This window comes from Cupressus sempervirens, chromosome 8, assembly GCF_028749045.1.
Source record: "Cupressus sempervirens isolate cs-2001-9-10 chromosome 8, ASM2874904v1, whole genome shotgun sequence".
NCBI classification, from domain to species: domain Eukaryota; kingdom Viridiplantae; phylum Streptophyta; class Pinopsida; order Cupressales; family Cupressaceae; genus Cupressus; species Cupressus sempervirens.
Window position 1 is genome coordinate 664248663 of NC_143125.1, and position 12245 is coordinate 664260907.

At 32.9% G+C, this 12245-nt stretch overlaps 1 protein-coding gene across 1 annotated transcript in view; it reads left to right on the plus strand.

Annotated features, from left to right (window-relative positions):
- Positions 1–391: 391 nt before the first annotated feature.
- LOC149544207 (alpha/beta-Hydrolases superfamily protein) overlaps positions 392–12245 on the plus strand; it is a 170371-nt gene continuing 158517 nt past the window's right edge. The window contains exon 1 of the mRNA XM_089798721.1: positions 392–724. Coding sequence (XP_089654847.1) covers positions 688–724 — 37 coding nt within the window. The 5' untranslated portion in view covers positions 392–687. The remainder of the gene's footprint in view (positions 725–12245) is intronic.

The window sequence follows — 12245 nt, forward strand, 5'->3', positions numbered from 1 at the left end:
TCTCTATAAAATTTTCCGATCCCTTCATGACATAATCTTTTACAAATTGACACCTGTAAATGTTAATACAAAAGTTAGGTTGATACATTTTGTCTATCTATATATATTCAATTTTTTTGAGAAAAGAATAAAAGTTATATTTGATTATTATGAAAGTTTTGTAAATAATTTAATTAATGATTTAACTTATCCATTACTTATGGAGGTTCTAACAATTTAATCTCAATCAAGCTTCATTGTAGGTTCTATGGAATATTAAATAAGCAAATGGATATGAGAACTCAGAACGGAGGAAGATTCACTTGACATAATTCGAGAAATAGAATTAAACATCTCATAAATGTTATAAAACTAATAAAAGCAATTACAAAATGAAAAATATATTTTTTTTAATCACAGTTGAGTGCATTTGATTCGAAGGATGTCTAGAATCTTCCCTGTTAGACTACATTCCACGATGATGCATGGAGAATGGGGAATTAGGAGGGGCATTCCGTATTACCAGTGCCTATAGATACACTACGCTCATTTTTGAACTGAAGTGATTGTCAGCTGAAGTACATGTAATATTTACATTATCGGACGTCCGTTCTACTGTCTTAAAAGGAGCAAACTTTCAACAAATGCATATGTTATATGCAGAAAAAAAGAAATAAGTCTGATTAGCTCGCTCCATGAAATGAGAAAATGACCAGAGTTCCGCTCAAGCGCTTCCTTTCCATCGGTGAGCACCCGACAACACTATATGCTGGACCTCTCTTTGTCAAAATGACGCAGCTTTAACTTATGCTTGTATTTGGTCAATTCATTTTAACCTACTTACGGTTATCACATGAAAGTTACATAAGTTGATCAGATGAAATCAAGCTTCTGCACCCAAGACATTTATTGACTCCCACTAGTAGGCTGGTTAGGGTTTTAAGTGGGTTACTTAGGGTTTAGATAAGGTAAAGCAGGTGACGAGGATTTTAAGCATAATAATTGGGTTTTCTGGATGGGTCAATTGGGACATTCTGTGGGTCAGTCAGGGTTTATGTGGATTTGTTTCTCCTTCAATAATTTAGCAAAAACCCACATGCAAATTCTGTTTATGTATGAAAAACCCTCATGTATGTTCAATTAATGTCCCAAGCACCCTCATGTTTTTTTAATTAATGCTAGATGTTGAATGGGCATAATCCAGGTGGCTGTACATATGTTTAAAAAGTATTATACATTTTTTTAAATTTTAATTTTACCTAGAGGACTTGAGTTAGCTATATCTAGGGCAAGCCTTCACTATAACCTTTGGAGCCATGTGGGCAAATCAGTAGTCGAACCCATAATCTTGGTCACCTAAAGTGACAGCTGACCGAGTGACCTGATCTCAGGGTCCAAAAAGTTCTATATGCTTGACTATGACATAATTTGCTTCTTGATGCCAAGCATGGTAGCACAAAAGCCTTTCAAATTGAACTTTTTTGATAGCTAAATATTAACAAACTTATCTCCCTCTCTAATTCAGCTTCTGTGGCCCCAAAATCGCACTCACAATCTCTCCACATTTTTCTTGTGACAACCAAATGGAAAATTATAAAATACAAGGAAAACAAATATAATCTAAAGTCTATTAGAATAATATCCTTATTATTTATTATTTAATGGGCAATATTGTAACCTAGCAAATATTAGATAGTTTCTAATTTATGATTGTTTCATTATAGAAATAGTGTCTTTGTATTCCTTTAAATGATCTTTTGGTCATTTTGTTTATTCATTCCTTATTTTACCAAAACATGGTATCAGAGCAGGAAGCATAAAAAACATTTTCTTATTAACAATAATGGAGTGAATTTTTTGAAGTTTTTAAAAAATGAGCTTCAAATACCAACAATAGTTCTCTTGGTTTTTCGTGTGCCTGGGATTTTTGAGCTTTGTTTGCAAAGGTTCAAGTTGGGGTCCTTGTCCCGACCCAACGTGCATGTATTTACAATTTTTTGAAGCAAATGTTGGTCATGATTTTCAGTTTTGATTATTTGGAACTACGTTTTTCCTTTGCCCTCGTCCATTTTCTCTTTGTGACACATTTCTGAGTTTTTGGCTTTCACGATCATCTCCCTATTTATTTTTGTGGCTTTGCATTTGCGTTTTCCTTGTTTTAATGTGACTTTCTCTTTGCATTTTCTTTAAGAATCATGGTCCATTTTCTCTGCATTTGTTAGAATTGTGGAGTTGCTCTTTATGTTGAAGTATCTAGGATCGTTTTTAGCAATGTAATAACACTGCCATTGTTATTGGTGTATTCCAAATGCAGATTTGAAGACTTATAAATATGAGAGGAGGAGACATGTCTTATGAAGAGACATGTCTCTATGGTTAATCATCATTAGATAATAATAATATATTAACAATAATATAAATAACCCTATATATATATATATATATATATAAGAATATTTGTGTAAATGATGATTTACCATCAACAATGTATCTCATTATCAAATCAATCCGACTGAAGCTACAAACTTAACACTCCCTCTTAGCTAGGGAGGATTGTTATAGAACACATTATGCTCTCAAGTATATGAAGTGATATCATCTCAGTATGATATTCTTGGAATGACATATTTAAGGATATCAACATATATCCATCAACTTAGATGTTATCTTTCAATATAATCCAAAGTATGTTTCAATAAGAAATACCAATCATATGATATACATTACACTTATAGTCTTTTGGTATGTGCACTGGCATCAAATCCTTGATGCCTACCAAAAGAATATGTTTTATTCCAGTAGAATATGAGTTATCTCATTTTCGGCACTTTGGGACAGCTTAATGAAGTCGATCAGATAAGTAGTAATCAACATGTCATGAACTCTATCATGACAAGTATCATGACAAGTATCATGATCTCCGGCACTCTGGGACAACAAATTAATGTAGTCTGATCATGATATGTTCATTATCATGACTATCGGCACTCGGGACAACAACTTAATGTAGTCTGTCATGATAATAGGTCAAGCTATTGATAAGATTGTCACCTTACAATAGCAACCCTCCAAATATATATATATATATATATATATATATATCAATGAAAGATCGTCACCTTTCATGACATAATCCACATATACGAAATAATAACCACCATGAACCAAGTTAGAGGGTGGAACAATGGTTTTCACCTCAACTTCTCTCTCAGAGAGAAGAATGCATTACAAGGAATTTCATTTAGAACTTCTCCCTCATAGAGAAAATATCATCCACAAAGGATTGCACCTCAAAATACTCCCTCTGAACAATGATCTTGGGAAGTTAGGTCCTGTAGTTACTCCCTTAGAGGCTCTCTTTGACCAAGGATGCCATTTGGACTCCCTCTGAATCTAATAGCGATCTTTTGACTTTCTGGTGGTAAGCCATTACTTCCTCATGATGTACACAGGAGTAGGCCCATCAAAATCATGCAGTCACACACATGTATTTTTAGACTCTCTCTTCATATAGAAGAATACTCATCTCACATAGTCCCAATCATCGAAGATATTTTTCCTCCAAAAACTCATAGATCGAGTCTTGCACTAATGCCTTGGCAGCATACCTAATGCACCATTCTTCTCTTCTAGCAAGAGTATTCTTGGAGACCAAAGAATGGGACAAGAGTACATTAAGGCACATGACTAAATGACTCTTAAAATTCATCCATATAAGCAATAGACTATAATAAACAAATAAGTGTAATAGTCAAAGATAATAAATACTTATTTGTACATCAACATCGTTGGTATAAATGCTTCAATAGAGGTCCATATGCATCAAATCAGAAAATGCCTCCAATGGGAATGAAATATTGGTTAAGGTAATTATTCGGCTCCCCACAATGTCAAATTCCCACATGCTTCATTTTATAGAATTATTAATCAATTTGAACCATCAAATGGTCTAGTTCAATAGCTTTGAAAAGAACATCGCTTCCACTTGTAGATGAATATCCATAATTATATTCCTATGTTTATATTCCCTTAGCAGTGAAACATATTGAAACACATGTTCGTTCTATATTTATTATTTGATGGAAATACCCGTGACTGGTATAATTTGTTTATGTCTTGTATTAAATATCATGCCAACATGGCTTGAATGAATATAGCTTGGGCTCTTTCTTACATCCCCCTTCATCTTTCATAGCATACTCCCCTTAATCCTCTTCTTGGTGGCACGTAGTTCTGTCCTAATTCAAATCTATTGCTTTTAACCATCTCTTAATAACCGGTAGTCTGGATTCTTTACTAATTGTCCACAATCTCCACTAGTGTCCTTAATTCAAGGATGTGAATGTTCTATGCATCCATTCACAATGGCCCCTCAAGTCCCGATGGTTATGAGTATCGCTTGGTCTTCTTATAATTGTCGCAAACATGATCTGAAGCTAATATCATAGAGGGAATTCCACTATAAATAGTATATCAAGTCTTATTTAACAATCCAATGTTTCTTCCCCTTGGTCGTAGGTTATTATACAATCACCTTTAGATGTCCCGACCATATATTAAATCTGATCACTGTAATAGTGGTTACTTCGTCTTTCTCACACCCATTATTGGCAACGTCTCTTATTTAGATGTTTGTTCTTTGTAATATCTTCCTAAAATCTTCACTACTGAAGCACTAAATCCACTTGTATTAGCTCTAACTTGAGAATTGTATGGCAAGAAACTTATTAATGTCTCTACAACCACCACGATAGCTGTACTTGTAACAGCCAGATTTCCCAACCTTAATTAACAACTAACATACTAAAAGAAATATAGATATTACTTCATTTTCATAGGAAGACAGTTAAATCAGTTTCGTTCATATGAAAGAGATTGACGGGTAAAATTAGTTAATCAAAATTCCTTTACTAAGAACTTAAAACACCATCAATGAATTTACTATACAAATTAAAATCCACATACCATGAAATTTGAACCGAGAAATCATTGTAGGGATGTTTCTGCAATCACCCAGATTAGTCCACAAATACTACTATAACAAAATCATATAACAACTTTCATCAATACTGCTATATCAAAATCAAATGATGATTACCATTAAATACCACTATTGAAAATTAGGGCATCACATACCATTGCATCAATTAGGGCATCGATTACCATTGGATTATATATGGCTTCATATACCACTATATCATTTAGGGCATCAGATGCCACGGTATCAATTAGGGCTTTCGATACCAGTGAATCAGTTAGGGCTTCAGATACCATTATATCATTCCCTTCCTTCCAATTGCTTAACTATGGGAATATCACATGATTAGAAAATATGCTCATATTTATTATTCATATAAATGAAAGATAAAAATCCACTAGATAAACCTATCTCTTGCATTTGAATGTAAAATAATTGTAACGATGATATAACTCAATTAATCTTACCTTAGTCTTGCATATACATCATAAAAGTGATAATACCTATTTCCGACAACAATTGAATGTATAGCTTATCTTTGTCTATTGTATGTTCGACAACTTAGGGAGAGGTGAAACATTGTCAGGTGCTTAACCACCCAACCTCGGACCTTAACTTATTCCCCACAGAATCTCTAACGAGAAAGACCATCCCTACTCGGAATTGGACTTGGAACATCTGTCATCTACTGAGCATCCTAGTATCTAATCACACCACTCTTCACCCTTTCCATGACTATACAGCCGGTGAATTGTAGGTGCTCGGATCTTAATGCAATCGACTTTGTATGATAATTCCCAACAAATACATGAATAACATATATGTTCTAGCTTATCACAATCTGTTATTTGAAAAAGATATTATTAAAGATTGCATAATTTATTGTTTAATTAATTAATTTAATCATATTTGATTTCTCTTCTGTGATCTTGCAGATTCATTCCACCTCTTCACCATTTCATGGCTATCAATCGGTGAATCCCAGGTGTTTGGAAGTTCTGAGCAATTTGCTCTTTGCATAAGTTCTAAAAGGATTTATTGATTAGTAAATCTTATCACAAACTGTGACTTAGAAGAATATGTTCTTGAAACCAGTTGAAATATTAACAAATTCTAATTTCCAAACATAATATATAATTCAAGTTTTATTTCACTCAGGAAACCCTTCTTTAAGAGATACTATTCAACACTCTTTATTATGATTCTGGAAACCATGAGAGTTAAAAAGAAGTTCATCATAATTTACAGGGATTACCCAGCTAGTAAAGGAAAATAGCATGATCACAAGCAAAAGATAACAGATTTCCATGCCTAGCCAGCTGCTATAGAAATGGACATATTGTAGTGATAACCTCATGATCTGTTAAGAAGTCGGCAATGCTTTGATTATTCAGTGAGTTAAAAACTTGATCATAAACAAAAGATAAGAGGTTCCTGTGCCTAGCTGGCTACAGGAGAAATTGCAAATAAAACATTGAAAAACAAAATCTGCAATGATAACTCATTTGATAAGAATTCAGAGCTTATTTGAGAACTTTGCAAATTGATTTAAAATTAGTTTCTCTCCAATTGCTTGATGACATCTCCACAACAAAATTACTTGTATGACAGAACATATGAAAAGGGCTACTTGATCAAAGCTTAAAACAAAAGATATTGCAGGAAATCGTCACAAGAATAGATAAGAAAACGGGTGTATGTAAGAGCGGAAGAAAAGATATTGGAAGATATATATGTCGTAATAGACAGGAAGTCGGGTGTGAATATATATATTATTCGCCTACTACACACGACATAAATAAGAAGAATGATCGTGACTTCTTGTCTCCCTTCGTTTTCCAAAGATTATAAGCCATTCGAATTCCCAAGTGTTAAATTGATTTATCATGCCAAGTGTTAATCGCTTAAAAACAAGAATATTAAAATGGAAAGAGTAGAGTTGGAAGATTATAATTCGAATAGTATTATTATAATCTTATATTTATATATGTACATGTAAATATTAATGGGGCGACATCACTTTATTAAATTATTATAATATAATGGTGCCATCTCATTTTTATATCTATATGTATGTATATAGATATATCTATTATAATAATAAGGGGAAAGATCATATTAAATCCTTAGAGGTATGTTTTATATTTTAACTCAATTATTTTATGTTTCTTAATTTATTTATTTAAATATCGCATGTGGGTCCCACAGATGTACCCTGTTTCAAGTCGCTAGGTTTTCAACCCATTTGCCCAGTGATGGTGATGCTCCTGTGCCTAATTCTTTTCTGACAATGCTTCCACTCCTTCGACGTATTTCCTGCAAAGAAATTCTCCGTAGTTAAATTATATTATCATAAGAAATTATTTAATCATAAATAATAATAACGGTTAACCATCTTCTCAATTCCATGAATTCGTGATAAATGATCAACTAACTTGTTATCCTCACTTGAAATTATAATGACTAACCATCTTACCATTTCACAAGATTATAACAAATTAAACTGCCAACTGACTTCATGTGAACCTCAATGGCTATATTTTAAATTAGGTCAAAAATTGGGATGTAACAGTACTTCTCTTTATTTGTTGTGGATTGGATTCATGTCACCAAGTATCAAAGATATAAATATATATTTGTGTCGATTCCAATTCACAGCTTGTCTTGCCTTGCTTATTTGCTGCAGATACTGAATGAACTGTCTTTTTGCTGATTTAACTCATTATCATTTTTATCTTATAATCGCCCAATTCTATTCCTTTAATTGCATAGTTCAGTGCTTAAATGTCCTACCTTGAGAGCAATATTTGAATGTCTTCCATCTTTGATCAATGCTTCAGATGTATATATTCTAAACAAATACTTCCTTGTTCATTCCCCTGAGTTCATCCCTCATCTATTTCGTTATGCTCACTTTATATGTTTTCACCACGAACTGTTTGTTCATAGACATTTGACTATGATAATCGTGCCTCCTCTGTCTACATAGCTAAAGGACAACACTCTTATAATGTATACCTCCTGTATACATGATATTCCCTCTGTTATCATTGGCCATCTTAGATTGCAACGGATAGCATTTATTTATTATGTAACTGACTGTGGATGTTGTGTATCCCTCCATTGAATGTTATGCGACATATTATTTTGCTATGTTACTCATTTCTTATTTCCCCCACTTTGTCATTGTTGTATGGTGCTCCAATCCTTCTTCTTTGATCATGGCAGTGATCTTTTCCTTAGTTTGATGATTGTGTCAATGACTATATGTGCACTGACTAACATTTGCTATATATATTGCCAAGTCATTTCAATATCAATGATTGGCGGGACTGAATTTTCCTCCCAACTCTGGTTTGATTCTTTTCCCTTTGACTTCCTTCATTGTTTTCTAAAAAAAAGTTTCTTTCTTGTAAAATAAGTTGCTTCTTTACATTTGCTGTTTGGCTATGATACAATGTTGAAGTATCTAGGATCGTTTTTTGCAAATGTAATAACACTGCCATTGTTATTGGTGTATTCCAAATGTAGATTTGAGGACTTATAAATATGAGAGGAGACATGTCTCATGAAGAGACATGTCTCTATTGTTAATCATCATTAGATAATAATAATATATTAACAATAATATAAGTAACATTATATATATTTGTCTAAATGATGATTTATCATCAGCAATGTATCTCATGATTGTATCAATCGGACTGAAGCTACAAACTGAACACTTTATGCATCTAGGGTTTGTAACGGATTTTGACATTTTTCTCTGCCCTTCTACATATTTTTTCTCTTCTACATCAACCTAGGGTTTTGATTTTTAGCTGAATAGAGTTTTCAAAAAACTCTCTAACTTTTTGGTCGAAATAAATTTTAATCCACAAATTCTTTATGGGTTTTAAGCCAAGATTTTTGGGTCTTTGTTAGAATTATTGGGTCTGTGATAAATATGTACCTTGGGATTTGTGTGAGTTGTACTTCATACTTTGTGAAGTTTGTACTTAACTTGGCTCTAGTATTGCATTGAGATTTGTGCCTCAAATTTTGTTATTTGTTTCACCTCTTCAAAAATTCTTATTTTTTGTGCTTCAGAAAATGTGCGAATGGTATCTTTGACCAACATAATGTTGGAAGGAGCTCAACTATTCAATTACAAAAAATACAACGCATGGATATAGAAAATGGTGACTATCTTGGAATATTGTCACCTTGATGAGCTTGTTTTGGTCAATGAGATTCGTTCTATCAAAAAAAGACAAGATCAAGATAAGTTTGATGAGTGCAACAAAAAAGTTAAAATGATTATCAAATTTCTAGTTAGTGATGATTTGTCCCCACATGTGCCATCCAATAAGACAGTTGCAGAGATTTGGACGATTTTGAAGGATCTAAGACATTAGATAAGAGACATGCGTTCTTACTGAATAATCAACTAATTTCTATCTTGGGGGATGTGCATAAGTCCTTACAGGAGCATCTAATAAAGATCAACGGCGTTTGAGATCAGCCAGAGGCCAGTAGTGAAAAAATGGTCGAAGAGAATATGGTAGTAATACCCTAAAGAGTACCTAAATCATACGAGCATTTCATTGAAATGTTCAACATTATTGCAACTAATGTTGATTTAAAGTTTCCAAACTTGTGTACCAAACCTTTGTTAGGAGATTGTTGGAAACAAAAGTTTGTTAGTAGTTCCACGTCATCCTTTTCAGAACAAGCCTTTGTAACCAAATCCTTTCACAAGAATAAAGAAAAATCTCAATCAACTAAGCAAAAAGTCCTCAGTTAGTCTTAGGATAGCTCGAAGTGTTGATGTTTTAGCATCAATAGAAGTAAACAATGGTTATCTGATATACTAATTTGTGTTTATGGTTAACAAGTAAGTTGTTACTGCTGATTATTAAACCTATATATATATATATATATATATATATATATACATACACACACACACATATGTATATGTGGCTGTGTGTGTTTAACAAGATAATCATTGGTAGATAACATATCGGCTGTCATAATTTATCAACACATTATTGGGCTTATTGCGTTCGAGCGTACTTGTGCTTTGACTGTCTTAATTAAGACTTGTAATTTGTTATTAGTCATGCCTCCGAAGAGGCATGAACCTATGTGGCCAAAGGCCACGTAGGGTCATGACTCTTCGGGGTCATGACTCTCCATATTATATATATTGGCGGAGTAGGTTGCTGAGGGAAGACATCAATCCATCGGCATCTCAGACCCAATGATCTATTCTTTAGCATCATTAATATTATTCAAAGTATCATCATTGAATCTAATTTACAGGATCATTAGCATACGTAGTTGACTCTCCAAAATTATTAGCAAGCAAGAGGAAGAGAAGATTGGTCTCGAGCTATCTACAGATCACTGTTACAAAAGTAATATTCAGTTTTGCTGTCATACAAGTAAGAGCATTCACTGTTATTGTTATATTCATTGTAATTGTTTTATCTATCAGAGATCCATAATATTAACATGGTATCAGAGCTATTCTGATAAGAAAAACTATTACACAAATAAAGTCTAAGACCTCAAATTTTAAAAGAAAGGGGCTAAAATCATATTGTTAAAATGGTGAATCATGTGAGACTAGAAGATAGGCTTGAGGGTGCATCTAATTTCTCTTCATGGAAAATTAGAGTATTAATAATATTAAGAGAAATGGAGTTAGAGCAATATATTGAATCAAATCTACCCATGCCTAAAAATGAATTAGAAAAAGTAACTTGGAAGAGACATAATAATAAGGCAATGAAAATTATTATAGATTCTATAAAAGATCATATTCTTCCTTCCATATCTAATCTTTAGACTGCATTCGAAATGTTCTCCACTATTCGAGATACATTTGAAGTCAACAATACTAGTAGATTATTAACTCTAAAACAATATCTACTATAAATAAAAATGAAAACTTCATATTTTTTAAGGATTTTTGAACTAAAGGATCAACTCACAACTATGGAAAATCGAGTTGATGACAAAGAACTCAGCATGATTGCTCTAAGACCTCTTTCATGAGAAACATTCATTCGAGGTTTAAGCTCTTGAATGAACTTCCTTAATTCGATCTATTAAAGAATGAATGCACACAAAAATAATCTAGAGTAGTTTCAAGAGGACTAAGTACCAATCAAGAGAGAGAAATTCAAGCACTTCATGTGAAATCAAACAAGAAAAGAAAATTCAAGTGTAACAAAAGGGAATCTAACTAAAATCACAAATCAAACAAGCAACGTGATTGGTCCAAGGTTAGATGCTTTAAATGTGATAAAATTGGTCACTCTCATATTTTTTGCCCCGAAAAGAAGAAAATACAAGCAGCCTTAGCAGAAATTAAAGGAGAAAGTGAAGAGAAAGAAGAAAGAGAAAACTATGCTTTTTACTTAGCCCTTTCAAGTGAAATAAATTCTAACCACAACACTTGGATCATAGACAGTGGAGCATCTCGGCACATCACTGGTTTTAAAGACAAATTTGAAACCTTCTCTAAACAAGCCTCAGAAGAAGTTACTATTGGAGATAACTCTACTCATTGTGTTAAAGGAATTGGTTCTTGTTCAATACAACTAAATTCAGGAATTACACTAAAACTCAAAAATGTTTTATATGTACCAGGAATAAAGAGAAACCTTGTCTCTATTTCTGGACTTGCTGATCAAGGATTTAGAATCTCTTTTCAAGAGGACAGAGTTCTATCTTGGCCCAAAAACTCTAATATTAAGAAAGCCATTTCCATTGGAATTAGAGATGGAAGTGTTTATAAACTTTGTAATAATCAAAATCTAAACCTAACTCTTAGTCATGAATCTTCAAATTCCATTGAAATTTGGCGTAGGAGGCTAGGTCACCTTCACTATCGAGCATTGTCATCCATAGGAAAAAGTGTAAAAGGTTTACCTAGTCTAAAATCTGATCATTTAAGTATTTGCAAAGGATGTGCTTTAGGTAAAAGTACTAAGCAGTCATTCCCTAAAAGTGATCATAAATCCAAATCCTTCTTTGAACTGATTCACACAGATTTTTGCGGCCCTATGTCCTTACCTTGACTTAATGGGTGCCTCTATTATATAATTTTTATTGATGATTACTTTAGAAGAACTTGGATCTATTTTCTAAAACAAAAGAAATCAATTGAAGTCTTATCCAAATTCAAAAAATTCAAAGCATTAGTTGAAAACCTATTAAGACAAAAGATTAAAACACTAAGGTCAGATAATGGAGGTGAATACATCTTTGATATTTTTAAGAACTTCTGCATTAT